The following is a 21,278-nucleotide window of genomic DNA, read 5'->3' as shown; positions in this document are numbered from 1 at the left end:
CCGTGATTGCCTACATCTAAATTATTCCAGAATAGTGGGCAAAGTGTTGGCAAAATGTTGGCAAAATGTTGGCGTGCCATGATGAGAGCATTAGCGTAGCCATGACTTATCTTGACATGCTAACCCTTGCATCATGGCACACCAGAACAAGCCTCGCAAATTGTTGACATAATGCATGGCGTGTCATGACATGCATTATGCCGACAATTCACGATGCATGTCATGTCAGGGCCAACGACGATGTTTTGGCGTGCCTCGATGCGAGGGTTAGCTTGTCATGTCATGCATTTTTCTAACACTTTGACACGTTAACCCTGACATGCCAAAACATTGATGTTAGCCCCGACACTAACCTCGCTTCTAAATTATTCCGAAATAGTAGGCAAAGTATTACCAAAATGCATGTAAAAAAAAGGGTTTTTATCACAAATGGTCCCTGAAATTTACCCTTACCATCAAGATGGTCCTAAAATTGAAAATCAATCAATGTAGTCCCTGAAAATAGGTGTCACAAATCAATGTGATCTTTCCATCACAATTATGTAAAAAATTCCATTAAGTGTTGATGCGGCACATAAATGGGCCCCACAAGATTTACGGGTTTTTATCACAAATGGTCCCTGAAATTGACTCACACCATCAAGATGGTCCCTGAAATTGACCTACACCATCAAGATTGTCCCTAAAATTGAAAATCAATGAATGTAGTCTTTGAAATTAGGTGTCGCAAATCAATATGATCATTCTGGTACAATTCTGTAAAAAAATTTGTTATGTGCTGATGTGAGTTTAATAATTAATTAAAAAAGTTGACTAAATACCTTTTTTCACAATAGAATTTTCTTTCTTATAGTAAGACCTACTCCGAATAAATATCCCTTCCATAAATTCTCAAAGGCACAAGGCTTAACCAAGGCCTAAGAGGGGGTTTGGAAATAGTTTTCAATCAACAATAGACGCACCTTGGTTATAACCTCATTATCTCAAGGCAGACCTAACCATTCTTTGAGTCACTAGACCACCAGGGAAGCACCGAATAAGCTCACCAAGATTAAGGTTATGAGGATGTTGATCGCGAAATGTTAACGGTGATGTCCTAGAAGTCGTTGCCAATCATCCAAGTGGTCACCAAAGGTGATCTCAATCCATGTTTAATTCGGTAAAGGGTGTCGAAGTGTGTAAAGATGGGTGTGTATTGAGACTTTTTTAGAGAATAGACAACGAATGAGGTAGAGGAATGTGGACTGGGATATGAGGTGATTGCATGACTGGTTTTTTGGGTTCACAACTTTTTATCAACTATTAAATTATTACACTTATTTGTAATTTTTTAATTTAATTAGACTTGTGTGATCCATTTATATGTCACATCAGCACATAACAAAATTTTTGACAGAATTGTGACAGAAATGCTACATTGATTTAGGACATTTACTTGCAGGACTACATTGATCGATTTTCAATTTTAGAGACCATTTTGATGTCGCAAGTCAATTTTAGAGACCATTTTGATGTCGCAAATTAATTTCAAGGACCATTTGTGAGAAAAAATGACTTATGGAACTCATTTATGTGCTACATCAGCACTTAACAAAATTTTTAATAGAATTGTAACAGAATGACCACATTGATTTACGACACTTATTTTCAGGGATTACATTGATTGATTTTCAATTTCAGAGACCATTTGTGATAAAACCCCCCAAAAAAAAAATCTAGGAAAAAGTAGACTACCCTAGAGCCTTAAATTTTTTTTTTTTTTTGGAAATTACTACAACATAGTAGGCAATCATATATGAAGGGTTCTTGCCAGTAAGAACATGTTCATTGATTGAGCTTAAAATATGTGTTCTTACAGGTAAGAACACATGTAAATATTCAGCTCACATAATGAACGTGTCCTTACGGTAAGAATACATTCATATATGACTAGCATCCTATTTTGTACTAATTTCTATAAAAAAAAAAAAAAAATTCGGGGGTCTACTCTTTGCCCTAGATTTTTTATTTTAAATTATTCCGAAATAGTAGGCAAAATGTTAGAAAAAAAGCATGTTGCCAGAATGTAGGGTATGACATATCTTGACATGCTAACATTTTCATCGTGGCATGCCATAGCAAGCTTTGCGAATCGTCAACAGAATGCATGGCGTGTCATGACATGCATTCTACCGATAATTTACGATGCTTGTGATGTTAGGGCCAACAACGATGTTTTGGCGTGCCACGATACGAAGGTTAGTATGTCATGCCATGCATTTTTTTAACACTTTGACTTGCTAACTCTCTTATCATGGCTCGCTAAAACATCGATGTTGGCATGCGATGACATGTCATGGCATGCATTTTGCCAACGTTTTGCGTGCTTGGCATGCGATGGGAATGTTATGGATTAGGATGCCGTGACATGCATTGCCGACATCTAAATTATTCCGAAATAGTAGGCAAAGTGTTGGCAAAATGCTGGCGTATCACAATGCAAGTGTTAGCGTAGCTATGACTTGTCTTGACACTCTTAACAGTAAGGAAGAATTCAATGAAAATCAAGGAAATGTAGAAATGAAAGAAGAACAGAAAAGAAAATGATTAAGCTCTCAATGTATTTCTCTTAGCTGTTTTCTGTATACAACCGACAACCACAATATATGAGGAGAACATGCTAGTTATACTATTCTAATAAGGCTTGTAAGATACTCTATATTTGCACATGTAAGGTAATGACCTAGCACAATATTTACTCATCAACTACCCCCCTCTCAATCTTAACTTGGGTATCCAAGTTTAAGATTGAAACAGTGACGAAGAAAATCTGGGCATGTAGTCCTTTGGTTAGCACATCTGCAACCTGATCTTTAGTGCATAAGTACTCCACCAATAGACCCCCTTTTTGAACTCTTTCACAAACAAAGTGGAAGTCTGTTTCCAAGTGTTTGATGCAAGAGTGTTGAACTGGATTTAAACTCAAGGCTATTGCAGATTGATTGTCACAGTACAACACTGGAGGAGAGGGCAGAAACTTGAGCAAGAATGGCTCTCGATACCATCTTAACAGTAAGGAAGAATTCAATGAAAATCAAGAAAATGCAGAAATGGAAGAAGAACAGAGAAGAAAATGATTAAGCTCTCAATGTATTTCTCTTAGCTGTTTTCTGTATACAACCGACAACCACAATATATGAGGAGAACATGCTATTTATACTATTCTAATAAGGCTTGTAAGATACTTTATATTTGCACATGTAAGGTAATGACCTGGCACACTATTTACTCATCCAATAGACACGCTAATCCTCACATCATGGCATGCCATAACAAGCCTCACGAATTGTTGACATAATGCATGGTGTGTCATGACATGCATTCTGCTGACAATGAGTTATTATTGATTCCCATGATCGGACATGTTTACTTATTTAACATGAGAAAAGTCATGAATAAAAATAAGATAAGAATGGAAATTACTATAGTTGTTCAAGTGTGTAATTAACAATCTCCCTTGGTGATCTCGAGCTCGTACCTGATTTTTCATGCATGACATACTTAATTTTAGTGTGCACGAAAAAGTAAGTATATTTCGAACACAAAAATGGCCACCTTCCTGATCGTCGACGCAGTCCAAGGCAATAACTTATATCTAGTCAAATGTAAAATAACATATAAAATTTGTAAAAGAAAATTCTAAACAAATGTAAGAGCTAGGCTATAGCAACGTAATTCATATTTCATTTATTTGGTTTAGTGTTTTACCTTACATTTTCTTTTTGCCAGATAGATACGACTAATTAGACATATTCTGGAAGGCCAAAAACCTTAAAAAAGGAAACATGAAACTATTTTAAACACAGCCGGCCGTCACGTATGACATTCGAACCATAAACCGTAATTAAATGAATGATTTATAACATGGTCTACACAGATGCATGCCTATATAAACGCAAGACATTGGTACAACTGGAGACCAGGATATCTTCTGATTCCATATACTTCTATCTAATTTCTTGAAGATAATTTGAGTTTTCGGTCGACGTACGTTAATTAGGAATGACGCCAATTATAGTTCCTGAAGTAACGTTGATCTCCTGTGACATGACGATGCCAGTGATCGGCATGGGGACTTCACCGTACCCTAAAGTCGACCCTGAAACAGCCATAGCTGCAATTCTTGAAGCAATCAGAGCGGGCTACCGCCACTTCGACACCGCCTTTGTTTATGGGTCAGAGCGAGATCTGGGGGGAGCCATAGCTGAAGCACTGCGTCTTGGACTTGTCAAGTCCAGGAGTGAGCTCTTCATCACCACCAAGCTTTCTGCCAGCTTTGCTGAAAGAGACCTTGTAGTGCCTGCCATCAACATGAGTTTAAGGTTTGACCGATAGTATTAAGGGCTCGTTTGATAACATTTCAGTTTTCAATTTTAAAATTTCACAAAAATAGCTATTATTTTTAAATTTCCTAATAAAGTGAAAAATGAAAACGAAATATTTATCAAATAACCTCTAAATGAAAGTTGAAACCCTAGCTAATTAACTTTTTTTGCTAATAGCTAACCCTATTAAATCATGAACGAATTATGTAGGAATCTGCAATTGGAGTACGTGGATATGTACATAATACATTGGCCCTTCAAACTGGGGAAAGTGGTGAGCTCTATGCCAGTAGAAAAGGGAGTGCTGCTACCCTTAGATATCAAGTCAGTTTGGGAAGGCATGGAAGAATGCAAGAGACTGGGCCTTGCGAGGGGCATTGGCGTCAGTAACTTCACTTCCGAGATGCTTGAGGACCTCCTTTCCATCGCCAAAATCCCTCCCGCCCTCAACCAAGTATACTTAGATCATCTCCAACCGATCTGAGCCTCCAAGAAATTAATATTTTAATGAACAGTGCATGACCATATTTCTTATCATCTCCAACCAAGGGCCAAAGGGCTTATTTTAGCCATGTCACAAAAAACCGTCTCCAACCGAGAGCTAAAGGGTTATAGTATGGAATGTGAAAAATTGAAATAAAATGAAGTAAGATAGTATGGAATGGTGAAAAATATGTGAGAAATAGTGTAGGAAAAAAATTAGAAATTAAAAAAAAAAAAAAGTGGGTTGGGCAAATGAAAAAGAACAAAATAAAAAAATAAAAAAAATGTGGGCTATCTAGCGGACTAGCTGGCTGAAGATGGCCAACCGGTTGGCCTTTTGGCCATTTTTTGTCACATGAGGTCCACGAGCCCTTTGGCCTAGCCCTCGTTGGACGACTTTAGGGCTATTTTCGGCCATCTGACCCTCTGGACCCTTCGGTTGGAGATGATCTTACATTCCTACTTTATGATCAGTTATTTTTTTATGCATGCATGCATAAGGCTATATGTTTTATTTCTTACTTCATTTGTATGTTAAAATATACAGTTGGAGATGAACCCACTTTGGCAGCTGAAGGAACTGAGGGAGTTCTGTAAGGCGAAGGGCATTCATGTGACGGCCTACTCTCCGTTAGGGTCAACCCCGTCTAGATTTGGAGACAACAAAGTCTTAGGCTCAAAAGTTCTCCAGGACATGGCCAAAGCCAAAGGAAAAACAACTGCTCAGGTGCCTAGCTAGTTAATCAGTGTTGAAGCATTATATCTCACCAAGTTAAATTCCCTAATAATGAATGGTTCCACAGTACACATGTAACTAAGTTAGGAAATTATATCGTTTCAAATTAGTAGTGGACCAACAGACTGTCTCTGAAACTTTAACAATTAGCACTACTACTTTTGTCTATTACACACACACACACACACACACACAATACATATTTCTCGCTTAGCATTGCACTAATTAATTTTTCTTCTTTTTAATGATATGCAGATAGCGTTGAGATGGGTGTACCAGCAGGGGGTGAGCTTGGTAACAAAGAGTTCCAACAAGGAAAGAATGAATCAGAACCTTGACATCTTCAGTTGGTCCTTGACTGAGGAGGAATTAGACAAGATTAGTCGTCTTCCTCAACACAAAACAATCACCTTCGCCTCAATTATGGGACCGCATGATGTTGTGCTCCGGATTGATGCTGGATTATGATCAATCGATCATTTCGGACGTTCATTTCATTGATGACTTCATCCTCACTAGGGTTTTTCTCTTTCTTTTGCTATTCAGAATTCCATAAGTTTCCGCAAGTTCCACACTTGTTTGGAACTTATGGCATATATATATATATATATGTACGCTTTACTCTTATCAATCTTTGTGTAAGAATTTGGATTTTGTCGGGTTTGCACGTTGTTTATATATTTTATATCGTGTCTTGAACACAGGCATAATAAATTTTCTGCTTTTTGAGTACAGACTTCGTTTGGATGTGTATATGTGAAGCTCATTGGCTTAGTTTTATAATCTTTAATTAACTTTTCCATTGTGTTGGATGCTAGAAATGTAGGTACTGGAGACCGGAGAGTATATTTTTGTGTTCGCGATTGTCATGATAAATATAATATTTCTCTTTTACCTATTGCGTTTTGGACTAAAACTTTTCTGTCTCCTTTTAGTCTAATTTAGAGTAATATTATCATCTGAGATATAATAGAGGAATGTCATCTACCTTTTCTATTTACTTTTCTCACTCATCACGCTTGACACATGTATTTCACTAGCAAATTAAACTACATAATTAACACTACTCGTACCATTTATTTGTATCATTTCTTTAATAGTGATGGAACCCACATGCATTGGTGGATCCTACCTTTATTAAAGAGATAGTACAAATAATGGTACGATTAGATGATAAGTGTAGCATTACTTTATAATTAGTAATGCATTAAAGTCATAAATTCTAATTTAATAGTGTTATTCACATACTCATTTTCCACCTTAAAAGCATGAATTGTGTAGTTTAATTTATTAGTAGAATATACGTGTCAAGTGATGAGTGAGAAAGGTAGATAGGGAAATACAGATAGAAAATGTAGCTAGCATTCCTCTTATTACATTTGAAAATTACAAACATAATTAAGAATATTGATGTCCTAAATTTGTCAAACCATCCACCAGTGTATAAGCTTCGCATGATGTTGAACTTAGGAAGTTGCCTTGAAAATGTCAAATTTTATGTATATTATGGATAAAATTTTCCACAAAATTTAAATTTTTTGGAATCAACTTGTTTAAAAATTTTAAAATGTATACAACATGTTTTGTTTGTTGTTAACTTGTTAGATTGTTATAAAATGTGACCATGATTCTACATAGGTACAACTGGAAGCCAACACATGGTATACTTCTATATATATGTGATATATTGAGGTGGGTGTATCGTGTGCGAGCAAGCTGTGAACATGGTAACAAAAAGCTAAACAAGGAAAGAATGAATCAAAATCTTGACATCTTCGATTAGTATTTGACTGAGGAGAAATTGGACAAGATAGATCATATTCCTCAGCGCTAAGGAATTACCTTTGCCTCAATTTTTGGCCCTCATGATCTACTTCTTGAGATTGACGCTGAATTATGATTATTGTTTGATCCCATGCTCTTGGCAGGAAAGAAATAAAGAACAAAAACTTCATCTAAAAATTTAGGATGGCGCTAAACACACTCTTCTTCATCTCTTACATATTCTGTTAATTTTTATCTTTTGATCTTCTCCAATTTATTTAATTTAACGATTAAGAAATTAAGATGAATGTGTGAAATGTAAAAAAAAAATCGAATGAATAGCACTATCCAAAATTTAAAGTCAATGCTTTTTTAAAGACCTTTTGGTTGATTGGAATAGTATACTTCTTTGACCGGTGAATCTGAGGAATAATATTCCTAGCTGGTGGAGTCATTGTTTTATTGTGTCAAGAATTACTATTATATATAGAGATGTTTCCATATGAAAGTTGAATTATTGTTTATATATAAAGATGTACGTAAAATATATATATATATATATATATATATATATATATATATATATATATATATATATATAAAGATGTAAGTATAGCAAATTTTATACTTTAACAAGTTTAATTAATTTAGTTATTCTTGTAGGAGATTCTTTTATAATTAAAACAAATTGGCATTTTGTTTTTACAATAATATTTTACACTATAGAGTAGTTTGGGTCAAGCAATATGGAGGATGATTCTCTTCCCTCCTAATCTCTCTCCCTTCCCCTTTCTTCCTATTTGAATGGTTACAGTTAAGTCACGTCAACATCTTATATTGATTTTTTTATAAAGACAATAAGACAAAAAAAAATATGTGAGAGGAGGGGAGGGAAGGGAATGAAAATAGGAAGAGGGAGAATCCTACTCCCAGGCAATATAATGAGTCCATCATAGGAATAATGATATCCTATGAACCTAATACATGCGAGAGAATATTCTATAACTTTTGTGTCTATTTGTGAGAGCCATCAGGTTTATACTCTGATATCATGAAGAAGTTGAGGTTCATCATAGAATTAAATGGCAGTATGGGGAGTAATTCATTTATTTATAAACACATGAAAGATCCATCCTCCTATCAATGTGGGGTTCATTCTCAACACGACCCCTCGCGTGTGATGAATTTTTAAGCTAACTTGCAGACAACACAATAGGCGTGACGTGAATATACATGGCATTTAGACTTCACACATGGAACAACATGGTCTGATATTACGTAGAATTATAACTCTTTGTATTGATGTGGTAAATATTACCATATATATAAACGAAAATCCTACACTAAGTACAATCGAAAATCTAAACCACAGACTAGGGTAAGCTAATATGGAAAGAGTCATTTCAGAGAGTGGGTAAAATGTGGCTACACAACAATCTCTTCTGTTCCCCCACATTAACGCTTCTATTCTATTACATACATTTAGTGTAGAATATTTGAGGCAAACCCTAAAATCCCCCAAATAATCCGACCGCCTGAAGCAAACGCGCAACAGAGGGCCCGAAAGACTTGATTCAGGAAAGCTCGCTGCTTCCTCTGCTTCTGACGGCACCCTTCGCCTACCTTCTAACAAAAATGACGACTTTTTCCAATGATAAAAAAAGGAAGAAACGAGGACCTACTTACCATAACAATCAACCGACCACCTACTCACACACACTTGATGGACTTGTAAATGTGACGAACAAACAGCAAAGCCGCGCGAAAACCTACTGTGCCAAGCATGAGGAAGAAGCCGGAGCAAATGCAAGCCATGTAACCGAAAGAACGACGTTTGCATAACGCCAGACATATCTGATCGGGCGTAATAATAATACAAGCAGTAGCCATAGATGAAGAGGCAAGTAGATCCACCGCATAGGAAAGACCTGTCACAAATAAAATTCAACATTATTTACTTTTGAAAGAAAATGACATTCACGCTGATCTAATAATAATCTTCTTGATTATTTTGGGTGCATTTTACTCACACTAATCTTAAGTAGTGGTATTATTGTTCACCACCCTAATTATTATTATTGGATGAGTTTAAGAGTTTTGAGATTTATGTTTACTCACTACATAGATCTTTAAACTCATCAAACAGTGATAAATAGAATGGTGAAATGACAATCACTTGATCATGGTCAGCAAAATATTCTCCATATACAACGCACCTTTGTGAAAGCATTAACCCACAGTTGGGAAAAAGGATTCCAAATCCAAAATTAGTTTTCCATTTGCACGGTTCCACACATGTAAAAGGAGATCGCAGTTTATTTTTGAAGTCTACTTCATATTTGGTTGATCAATGTTTCCCAAGTCATGTTTATTATTGACTCCTGACCAACAAATAAAATGCTTATTCTGACAAAAAAATGAGTCAAGGTTATTAACTTATTGGCTAAATAGCCAAAATGGTTTCTGAGATTGTCCACCATCCATCATTTTGGTCATTCCGTTAAAAACTCTGTTAAGTGTCCCGAAGCTTTTAGCCGGAAGTTTGGGCAATTTTCAAAGTTTCGTAACTCAATCGTTTCTTAATCAAATTCGACTCATAATATATCAAAATGAAAATAGGAAAGTATAGAATAAGATTATATCTATTTGGAAGCCTAATGGTTGACGGAGATGGCCAGAAAATAACCTCAAAGTTGACTGATCCGAGGGAAAACTGGAAAACTCGCCAGAAACTAGGTAAACTTTAAACGTTCATAACTTCTTCAATACTCAACAAAATCAAGTGATTCAAAAATGAAAATCATACTTCTCGACGAGACGAAGATAATGATACCTTTTTGACGGCTAACTCGCCGTGATTTGGCCAGAAAACGGCTCGAAAGTGACCGTCTTCGAAGACTATTTTATAATGTTATTTTCTTTATATTATGACACATCGTGTATCATCGCGTGTTTCGAATAAAGTGACAAATCGTCATGCATGTCAAGGAGTTCGACTGTTCGACGAGCTTACATTATGGGATGGAAAATTGGAAATCCTGAACATAAGAAAAAAAAATTATGAAAGAGTCGATTAACAACATAACACAAATCAACAATTTTTCCAACTGCCAATTAATTAACCAGGTGGTTATGAAGGGTTCTTCCCATGCTTTATTGAATTAATTCATGCTTCCTCTTAAGTCTTGAAATTAAGTATCTGAATCCAACAGAGCTATCATTTCTAAAAGTCAAAACAGATTAAAAAGTAGGAATTTAGTTCAATGATCAAGTCTTTATACGTAGTTTGTCTCACCTAATTCGTCGTTCTATTTTGAATGCGATCTTTCCTCCATCTTTCTTTATTTATATTGAAAATTTTATAAAATAATTAATATCGGGTGAGCTAAAAAAAAGTCAAGAATTACAATCGAGAATTTTTAGTTTTCATTTCATAAAATCAGCAGCTAATCGAGCCTGGGTCAACTTTAGTTTGTCTTTATTCGACGGTTACATGTTACTCATTCTTCAACTGGAATGTTCTGTTTTACATATTCAGGTCTTTGCTTGCTAGAAATCGTAGGCCGCCAACAATGCCGTAATTAAAATTTCAAGTAAATTCAACTTCTGAACCATTACTTAAGGTCTAATAACACAAATTTCAACTTCTAAATCATTAATTAACCTCTAATAATATAAATTTCAGCACGTTTATATAGAGATGAACGTATTGGAGCCAAATTTTATACTAACACGTTTAATTAATTTAGTTATTCGTGTAAGAGATTCTGTTGTAATTAAATACAAATGGGCATTTTGTTTGTACAATAACATTACACTATAGAGCAATTTGGGTTAGGCCATATAATGAGTTCGTTGGAAGAACAAAGGTATTCCACGAACCTAATACATACGAGAATATTCTATCATCTTTGTGTTTGTGTGTTAGAGCCATCAGGTTTACCATCTGATATTATAAAGAAGTTGATGTTCTACCATAAAATTTAGGGAACTTTAACGAAAAGCACCCGGTACTGTTCACTTTAACGAAAAACCACATTTTTACACTAAAAAGTCAATCCTGGTACTATTTACTTTACCCTTTATTTTGTCCTTATCATTAAAACTCAAAGTTTTCAAGCCATTTTCATTAGTTTTCTTAAATTATAATTGGCAATATAGGCAGTGGTCAATTTTCTTATAAGCACAGACTATGTCACTTCTTCCATCAACGTGGGATTTATTCTTAACACACCTCTTGCATTTGACGAATTTTCAAGTCAAATACGCGAACAACACAAATGGGGTGACATAAGCATGTGTGAACATCAGGCTTTCACATGTAGGACTACTAGGTAGAAATATGACTCTTTGTATTGTCATGTGAAAAATATTAGAATATATAGGCAAGAATTCTACACTAATTACAATTGGAAATTACATTCCTATAATACGTGCAACAATTATAAAAATAATATTAATTAACTCTATAGTGGTGCTATCCACACGTCACTTATTACTTTTCACATACCCTTTGTTGATTTCTATCCCTTTATCTTTATCAATTCATTCGATCCAATGATCAAAAATTGAGAGTAGCGTGTGAAAGGTAAAAAAAGATTGAGGATAGCAGCACTCTTTAACGATAGTATTACAATTTAGCTCAACTAACAAGTTTAAGGAATATTATCATCATAGGAGAACTTTTCGTAGAACTTTTGAACTATAAATGTATGGGCACTCACTTAAAAAATACCCTCCAAAAAAGACGTATGCCGCTTTAAGCGGTGAACACACAGTATTCTTAAGTAAGGGGTGAAAGAATAGTTCGCTCTATGCTCACCGCACGGCTGCATACGTTTAAATGAATCTGCTGCTCGCCGAATGGCTGTGTATGGTAGCCATTGTATTGTAATGTTTACCCTATCTATATACAAATTTGGTGTTAACTAACTGGGCTGCATACGTTTAAATGAATCTGCTGCTCGCCGAATGGCTGTGTATGGTAGCCATTGTATTGTAATGTTTACCCTATCTATATACAAATTTGGTGTTAACTAACTGGTCGTAGGTTCAAATCCTACTTGGAGAGATTTGATTCATTCCAAAAGTTGAAACCGAAACTACATCTACTGGAGCTAGAGGAGCCTCCCTTCATATTTTCGAATCCTCCTTTTTTTTTTCGAGTACATCAATATTTTTACATTAAGGAAGAGAGTTCGGTAAAACCACACAATGAACATCTTAATTTGGTATCGAATTCGCATTTCACAAGATTCGAATCTAAGACCTCTTACTTCCAAATAAAGAAGAATACCATCAGACCTAAATGGCTTTTCGGATCCTCGTATTAGCTAATAACAAGTCATCTAGGCAATTATAATATTTGGATGTAATCAAGGACAATTGCTCATCCAAAACGTAGGTTTGTTTCCTTCCTTCCGATCGATTATTTGATTTGAATGTAAAATGCTAATTAGAAAAAACAGTAAGGGTAAGCTAATATGGAAAGAGTCATTTCAGAGAGTGGGGTAAAATGTGGCCATACAGCAATCTCTTCTGTTCCCCCCACATTCATACTTCTATTCTACGACATACATCTAGTGAAGAATAGTTAAGGCAAAACCCTAATTCCCCAAATTTTCCCAAACGCCTGAAGCAAACGCGCAACAGAGGCCCCGAAAGGACTTGATTCGGGAAAGCTCGCCCATTCCTCTGCTTCTGAAGGCACCCTCTCGCCTACCTTCTGACAAAAATACCGACTTTTTCCTATCATAAAAAAGGAAGAAACGAGGACCTGGTCGAAAGACCCATCAACTGACCACCTACTCACACTTGATGGACTTGTAAATGTGACGAACAAACAGCAAAGCCGCGCGGAAACCTACGGTGCCAAGCATGAGGAAGAAGCCGTAGCAAATGCAAGCCATGTAACCGAAGAAGAAAGACGTTTGCATAAAGCCGGTCATATCTGAACGGGCGTAGTAATAATACAAGCAATACCCATAGATGAAGAGGCCAGTAGATCCACCGCATAGGAAAGACCTGTCGCAAACCAAGAACTCTCATTAGTCCAGCCACACAAGTGATAGAAAGAGGAAGACATAATAAATATATGCTCTGCTGTATGTAGGGATGAAAACTCTATACTATCACACAAATTTCAATGAATAATAAGGAAGAAGAAAAATCATAATGCAGCAAGGCACAAATCATGGTACAAATGGAAAGAAGAACTATGATAATCCAAAAATCGATTCAGTCTCATTAATCCTGTCTAGAGAACATCAATAATCTTGCTTTCGCCTTTGCATAATCGGAAGTATAACTGTACTTTCTATGAAATATCGTTCCTTGAATTTTAAAAATAGAGCTCCCTCTGATGCTATCAATTACATAATCATGCTTTTCAAGAACCTCGTTAGTCTGTTATCAGAAGGTATAAGAATATTAACCATGAAATCACCCGTACACAGGATGGATCACGGAGAATATGATAATCTCTACCCCTCTGAATTACAAAGCAAATGTGGTAGATACCATACTTGGGAAAAAAGCATGTCCTTGCTAGTCAACCTCTCATAAGATAGCCTACTTACAAAATACAGCAACATAGTAGCTTCATAGGAGTCACGAAGAGCTGGCTTTAGAGTCATAACTCAAAAGTAACGACACTAGCACTGAAAGCACATAACATTATAGAGGAAACAACTTGACAACCCCGAAGACCGTTAGTACCAAACAACTTCATCTATTGGATTTCAGAAATTCTCATACTTCGAAACATATTATGAGCATTTCTTCTATCTTATTTATTTTTGCTTCAAATCCACAGCATAAGTTTAACTTAGAAAACACTTAGCAAAAGAAAAAGCTTGAAACAAAGCAGAGAACTGAACCTAACTTCTAGGATATAAGCAATGTAACCTAGAATAGAAGCAAGAAACTTAATGCAAGAAAGATGTGTTTACCTCCACCACCACCAATGATCTTCAGCAGCAAGTTGGAAATAGGTCAAAGCCACAGTTATAAAGGCAGTGACAATCAAAAGAATAATAAATACAATAAACAGGATGCTGTAGATTGTGTAAATCCTGTGACCCCAGACGCTGGCAAATATGTAGTAAAGTTCAATGTATATTGCACTGAAAGGGAGAAACCCAGCCATTGCCATCTGAGGAATGGTAGTCCTGTACCATGGAAGAGGTGGAATTTCTCGAGGATACTTTGTGGTGCGAACAGGGGCTTGAAACTCAGCCTTGCTGTTTTTCCCGGCGATACCACCCAAAACAAGCAATGGTGATGTTACCAATGTCCAAATAAGGACAATTACCACAATAGTACCAAAAGGAAGAGCTGCGGTTGCACTATAAGCAATTGCAACAGTGTTAAGGAAGCAGAAAGTCAGGAACAGAGGCCCGCAGAAAAGGCACCCAGTAAGTAACAAATTTCTCACCTGTCAACCAGAAAATGGAAACTAAATGATTCCGTTTCACTTTAAAAGCATAAACTATAAGCTGTATTTGTCGCCGAACAGAATCTGGTTAACTTACCCAGTTTTTTCCTTCAAGCTGACAATAGAAAGAAGTTGCAGTATATCCCGCAATGCCAGAAGTCAGTGCATATATGACCACAAGCGCAGTGAATAAAGCTCCTCGGTTGTATGGATAAAATACACCAACCAGTGCGAGCATAAAGATGAATATTGTGCTGGAAATGAATAAAGGAAGAGAGAGTAGCCTTTAATACTAACATGTAATAAAACGAAATTCATAAATCTAAAAAAATGAAATAAGATCCTCACAGAGTGAACAGCTGGGTTCCAGAACCATGGGCAGCAGCAAACAAAGATTTGTGCTGGGGGAACCGGAAAACATCACCATGAATGTACTTCCATCCAGTCTCTTCTTGGTCATCAGCAGCTTCCTCATCTTGTGCATACCTTATTAAGAAATTAAATAGATGATAAGTGACAACATCAATCTAAACAGAAAACCAGGAGATTTTCAGAAAACATCAAGCTCTCAAGGCACAGAAAATAGATCTCACTTCATGAAATCGTTCTTCAGGACTCGCATGAGAATTGTTGCAAGAAAACCCGTCAAAAGGAGAACCGTGACGCATGAATTTATGATTGAGAACCAATGAATTTCCAAGTGATGTGGCAGTGAAGAGGACTGTGAGTATTTATCCATTCTATTCTCGAAGGGAATGTTTGTATCCGCCCATTTTACACTGTACATGAAATCCGCATCAACATCCTTGTCCTCTGTCAAGTCTACAACAGAATGAGGATCCATCTTGGCGGTGATTTCAATCACACGGTCTTTATTGTACCGAGCATCAAATTGGATATGCTTGTAAAGAAAATATTTGTATTCCCTGGGGTCAGTTTTTCCTTCCTTGTCAACCTTTCCCAAAAAGCCCCAGATGGGCAAATCATCATAATACATTTGGAAGTAGTAGTCTTTTTTCACAGCAGTTCGAAACTGTGCAACTTCTTCCTTGGTCAGCATCCTTCTACAAGCAACCTCAGAGTCCTTATCTTTTCTGAACTCAAGATTATAGGGAGCACTAACAAGCCGATCCCCATTCAACACCTCTCCGAGCGCCTCCCTCTTCTCCTTCACATCACCTAACATTTATGTTCATTCGCCAACAAATTAATAACCAAAAGAGACAATAACACAGCAAATGCATCAAGAAACAAACTCCGCGATAAGAACTACAATCAAGAGCTGCATCATTATCATAATTTTAAAACCCAAAACTTTGCTTCTATCGATCAGAAATGTGTATAGGGACAATCACTCCGCAGTTCCCAACATATTAACTCCCCGAAATAGAAATTCCAAGTGAAAAATCCTCAAGACAAGCTACTATTTCAGAATTTTATGCACATCTTTTCTAATTCGCAGCTAAAATTTACTATTGCATACGGAACGAGGAATGTAAAGGCAAAGAATTTGAGATGCAAAACCTGCTGAGCAGAAGGGCAAATCAAAATATCGATACGTTTCGCTGCAACCAAACAAACAGATACAGAGGCAGATTAATAATCTTCAAAAATCAGAAATTGCACGAAGAATTTCAGAAAATGGAGACTGAAATCCAGATCCGAAGTCAGATCTGGATGAGACTCGATAGGGTTACCTGGGGTTGTGGAAGGGGCCGACTTTGTTGGCGTAGAGGGGGACGGCGTCGCCTTCGTTGTAGCGGTGGTCGGAGGCGTCCGATCTCACGAGAGTGGCGGTGCACGCGATTAGAACGGCGAGTAGAAGAGCGGTCAGGAGGTTCTTCATGGTCTCGACGGAGAAGAAGAAGAAGAAGATCGAGTGATACTTTTTCAACTGGAGAAAGTGTGAGCCAATGAACGAAGGAACTAAAGCAACCGGATAATTATATATTTTTTAAATAATTACTTTTATTTATTTATTTTCTTTCTTTCTTTCTTGTCAGCGACTCGGCGGCAACAACAACTTTTGTTGTGGGATTAGAGGATCCTATTTTTCTTTTTCTTTCCTATTTTTTCTAGTTGCAAAAGCCATATTTCAATTTTACCGCATAAATATTTGGTGTTTTAATTAATTATTCAAAACCTAAACTTTTAGCCTATAAATTTTAGGTTTTAATCCAAAATAATGTTTGTTCCTAAATGATTTTGACATGAAATTTTTGTTCGAGATTATTAAAAATTTAATTTAGGCAAAAAAAAATATTGGTAACTTTTTTTATATATAAATAAGATTCATGTAGATTATTTTAAATTAAAAATATTTAGATTCCGATAAATATTGAAAAATTAATAAATCTAATTAAAACGATTTTTTAATTGTTTTAGTTGTTGGATCTAAATTTGAATCGTTAATTCTTTATTTACCGTTAAATGTGATCAAATTCAATCTCAGCAATTGAATTTTTTATTTTAATTTATAAATTAAAATTAAAAAACTAAACTTAAGGGGGTGTATTCAATGTGATTTTGAGGGATTTTAATTCTTTTAATTAATATAAGGGTATTCAATCAGGATTTTAAGTGATTCTCTGAAATTCAATGTGTATTCAATTATAATTTTAATATAGTTTATTAAAATCCTTAGAAATATGGGTGTATTCAATTATGATTTTAAAGAAGTTTATAACATTCTAAGTGTATTCAATTAGAAATTGATTTTAAAGAATTTGAGAAAGTTGAGGAATTAGAGGGAATTGGAGAGATTTCGTATTGTATTTTAAGCATCCACAAATCTTACCTCTTCCCATGAGATTTCGAGAGAATTGAATCAAAATTTTATATGAAATTTTGACAAATCAATTAAACTCCATAAAAATCTATGAATTTATAAATTCATTGAAATCTCTCAGATTGAAACTCTCTAAGGGGGATGTATTCAATTGAGAATGTGAGAGATTTTAATGGATTTATAAATCCATGGATTTTTATGGAGTTTAATTGATTTGTAGAGATTCCATATAAAATTTTGATTCAATTCCCTCGAAATCTCATGGGAAGAGGTGAGATTTGTGGATACTTAAAATACACTATGAAATCTCTCCAATTCCCTCTAATTCCTTAACTTTCTCAAATTCTTTAAAATCAATTTCTAATTGAATACAACTGGAATGTTATAAACTTCTTTAAAATCTTAATTGAATACACCTGGATTTCTAAGGATTTTAATAAACTATTTTAAAATTCTAATTGAATACACCTAGAATTTCAGAGAATCACTTAAAATCCTGATTGAATACCTCTAGATTCATTAAAAGAATTAAAATCCCTTAAAATCCCAATTGAATACACCCCCTAAATTTAGATACTTGGATCAAACAACGACCTATTATTTTCAGCCCTTTCGATCACAAAAAGAAAGAAGTTTGGGCTCGTGCAAGTGGCCGACTAGCCTCAACCCGCTGCGTCCCAGCGCTGACTGGCATGTCGCATCGCATGTGTTTGCTAAAGCCTATTGGGCCTAGTTAATGATTTGGACTTTGACCTAAAAGATGAAGACATAAATGCTTGCTTGGACTAAGAAGCAGGCCCAAAACAAAACAAACTGCAAAGCAGATTTAGGCCTCTCTCTCATGAGCCCATTCTAAGACAACTTTTGAGCTACTCCGAATTGGAAGAGGAGGTTTTCGAACTTGAGTGTAAGAAGGCAGACACATTGGTTAACTAGCTTAACATGTATATGTACGGCTTATTTTTGAAGGTGGGGAGTGCTATGGTTGGTAGGGATTGCTTCTAAATATCATGACCTGTCTTGCTACAAAGAGTCGATCACCCACCTTTGATTGGTGTTCTTTTTTTTTTTAGTACATCGATATTTTTACATTAAGGGAATAAAAAGTTTGGCTAAACCACACAATGAGCAACCTAATTTGGTATCGAATTCACCATCCACGAGATTCGAACCTAAGACCTCTCACTTCCAAATGAAGAGGAATATTACCAGACCGCGTAGTACTGAGTAGCAAGTTGAAGTTTGATTAGAAAGAAAAAAAGAAGTTGAAGTTTGATAGAAGTATCACTAGATAGAGCACCACGGGACAACCAAACTATATGATTGTATGAGCTTGAAATGTTACCCTATCATGTACAAAAAAGAAAATTAATGAAAATGGTTTGAAAACTTTGAGTTTTAACGATAAGGATAAAATAAATGGTAAAGTAAATAGTATCAGGATTGACTTTTTAGTGTAAAAATGTGGTTTTTCGTTAAAGTAAACAGTACCGGGAGCTTTTCGTTAAAGTTCTCTTACAAAAAAAGAAACAAAATGACAGCTACCAACTTAGCAGCTCATTACGTGATGCTATAACATTATTCCAAAGACGTGAATGGGTTTCAAATTACAATATTGCCCTAGCCAAAATTAAAATGACGGTTGACAAAAAACAATTTAAAATTCAGTTGGTTAGTGCCTTAATTATTCCTTTACGTAATCTTGATTAGTGCCTTAATTATTGCTTTCGTAATTGGAATGATAATGTGTTTGGTTAGTGCCTTAATTAGCCCTTTACGTAATCTTTTTCCTGATTTTATTTTTTTTAAGGAATCCATTTCCATTTGTCAATTAGTTAGTATTATTGTTTAGTTATATTTATCTTCACTTGTAAATGAGAGGTCTTTCTAAAATATCCATAATATCCCGATATTTCCATCGAAATTTCCGTGTTTTTGGACTACCGATATTTCTGATATCATTGATATTTTAGACCTTGCCAAGTCACTCATATATCTTACCATGCAATGTATAAAGTGTAAAATATTGTACTAATTCATTATATATAAATGATTATGGTGTGTTTAAACTTCTTTCATTAATTACTACATATTTTCTACACTCACAATGTTTGCCAGCTCGCTATATAATCAACTTAAATCAATTATATCTATCATGCAATGCATTTCCTTCCAATTTTTTGTGATAAACTAATAGATAATTGACTAAATAAACATCCTGCAAAGTTTCAATAAAAATTTCCAAATTTTTCTTACAATTTCCGTGGTTTTTATTCAATTTTTATCGATATCGATAATATCCCGATATTTCCATCGAAATTTCCTTGTTTTTGAACTACCGATATTTCCGATATCATCGATATTTTATACCTCTTAGGTTCGATTATCGTCAAAGGCGAATTTGAACCACATTATTTTGGCTCATCCATTGTGAAGCTTAACCCACTTCCCACCCCTATAATAGATAATATCATTTTTTTTTTTAAATTAAAAAAAAATTAAAAAAAAAAATCCCTTTCCACTCATCAGTGAAAATATTAACGCATTTGATTTGATGCCTAGTGCTAAGTTGCTAACTGTCCCATTTTTTATTTGTCATTCTTTTCTTTCCAAAAAAATATTAAAATAATAATAATATCCTTTTACATTTCTATAAATAATTACAAAGAATATAAGGCTCGTTTAAAAGTGCTCTTAAAATGACAGAAAGTATTTTGTTGTTGATGAGTTGGCCAACCTAAGCTTCTCTCATCCTTTGAGTATGGTCTATTTTGAGCAAGCTCTATCTTATGTAAGCAGTTATCATTGTCTGATATTTCCAAAGTCTCTTTCGAACTCGTAACGTTAACCCAAGTGACAAATTTGATGGCTCTTGGGTAAAGAGCATTTATTCTTGAACCCCAAAGCTTTCCCCTCTGACTTTATCTTATCATCTATAACTATAAGTATTCTAGTTAAGATTTTTCACAATTTATTCTTCGAGACATTTAACTATTAAAACATTAATCAAGTTTTAATCGTTAAAATCTCGAAAAATAAAATGCATCAGAGCATCGTAGAACTTTTGGTCCAAATATTGCATCGGAGACAACTTTGATGGCTCTTGTGTAAAGAGCATTTATTCTTGAACACCAAAGCTTTCCCCTCTGCCTTTATAAGTATTTCAGTTAAGATTTTTCACAATTTATTCTTCGAGACATTTAACTATTAAAACCTTAATCAAGTTTTAATCGTTAAAATCTCGAAAAATAAAATGAATTAGAGCATCGTAGAACTTTAGGTCCAAATATTACATCGGAGACAACTTTGATGGCTCTTGTGTAAAGAGCATTTATTCTTGAACACCAAAGCTTTCCCCTCTGCCGTAATCAAGTTTTAATCGTTAAAATCTTGAAAAATAAAATGCATCAAAGCATCATAGAACTTTTGGTCCAAATATTGCATCGGAGACAACTTTGATGGCTCTTGTGTAAAGAGAGCATTTATTCTTGAACACCAAAGCTTTCCCCTCTGCCTTTATATTATCATCTAAAACTATAAGTATTTCAATTACGATTTTTGACAATTTATTCTCTGAGAAATTTAACTATTAAAACCTTAATCAAGTTTTAATCGTTAAAATATTGAAAAATAAAATGCATCAGAACAGTGTAAAACTTTTGGTCCAAATATTGCATCGGAGACAACTTGGCGAAAATAACGATGAAG

At 35.2% G+C, this 21,278-nt stretch overlaps 2 protein-coding genes and 1 non-coding gene across 4 annotated transcripts; 1 reads left to right on the top strand and 2 right to left on the bottom strand.

The window, feature by feature from the left end:
* Window positions 1-3,989: 3,989 nt before the first annotated feature.
* On the top strand, window positions 3,990-6,279 carry LOC126597321 (D-galacturonate reductase-like). The gene is made up of 4 exons (XM_050264106.1): window positions 3,990-4,361; window positions 4,575-4,818; window positions 5,395-5,574; window positions 5,839-6,279. The coding sequence occupies exons 1-4, from the start codon at window positions 4,042-4,044 to the stop codon at window positions 6,049-6,051; spliced, it is 957 nt and encodes a 318-aa protein (XP_050120063.1). The 5' UTR covers window positions 3,990-4,041; the 3' UTR covers window positions 6,052-6,279.
* A 2,342-nt stretch (window positions 6,280-8,621) lies between these two features.
* Window positions 8,622-16,718, bottom strand: LOC126595629 (transmembrane 9 superfamily member 3-like). Of its 2 annotated transcripts, none has more exons than XM_050261918.1 (7): window positions 16,480-16,718; window positions 16,307-16,347; window positions 15,376-15,961; window positions 15,131-15,268; window positions 14,880-15,036; window positions 14,298-14,782; window positions 8,622-9,275 (listed from the first exon to the last, which is right to left on the bottom strand). In XM_050261918.1, the coding sequence occupies exons 1-7, from the start codon at window positions 16,626-16,628 to the stop codon at window positions 9,026-9,028; spliced, it is 1,806 nt and encodes a 601-aa protein (XP_050117875.1). In that variant the 5' UTR covers window positions 16,629-16,718; the 3' UTR covers window positions 8,622-9,025. The 2 variants fall into 2 exon arrangements, with proteins under 2 accessions (XP_050117875.1, XP_050117876.1); XM_050261919.1 differs by lacking the exon at window positions 8,622-9,275 and adding an exon at window positions 12,822-13,371 and having other exon boundaries at window positions 16,480-16,716.
* Window positions 12,063-12,178, bottom strand: LOC126598245 (U5 spliceosomal RNA). Its single transcript, XR_007614759.1, has one exon. It is a non-coding gene; the product is annotated as a U5 spliceosomal RNA (small nuclear RNA).
* Window positions 16,719-21,278: the final 4,560 nt, after the last annotated feature.

This window comes from Malus sylvestris, chromosome 13, assembly GCF_916048215.2.
Source record: "Malus sylvestris chromosome 13, drMalSylv7.2, whole genome shotgun sequence".
NCBI lineage: Eukaryota > Viridiplantae > Streptophyta > Magnoliopsida > Rosales > Rosaceae > Malus > Malus sylvestris.
Note: the sequence above shows the minus strand (reverse complement) of the source record. Positions and strands in the feature narration are given on the sequence as shown.

Excerpts from the sequence above, each read along its gene's own strand:
- LOC126597321 (XM_050264106.1), top strand. The coding sequence starts at position 4,042 with ATGACGCCAATTATAGTTCCTGAAGTAACGTTGATCTCCTGTGACATG. Across the intron at positions 4,819-5,394 it reads TCCCTCCCGCCCTCAACCAA|TTGGAGATGAACCCACTTTG; the intron begins GTATACTTAGAT and ends TAAAATATACAG. Across the intron at positions 5,575-5,838 it reads AAGGAAAAACAACTGCTCAG|ATAGCGTTGAGATGGGTGTA; the intron begins GTGCCTAGCTAG and ends AATGATATGCAG.
- LOC126595629 (XM_050261918.1), bottom strand. The coding sequence starts at position 16,628 with ATGAAGAACCTCCTGACCGCTCTTCTACTCGCCGTTCTAATCGCGTGC. Across the intron at positions 14,783-14,879 it reads AGCTTGAAGGAAAAAACTGG|GTGAGAAATTTGTTACTTAC; the intron begins GTAAGTTAACCA and ends TCTGGTTGACAG. Across the intron at positions 9,276-14,297 it reads GATCATTGGTGGTGGTGGAG|GTCTTTCCTATGCGGTGGAT; the intron begins GTAAACACATCT and ends TATTTGTGACAG.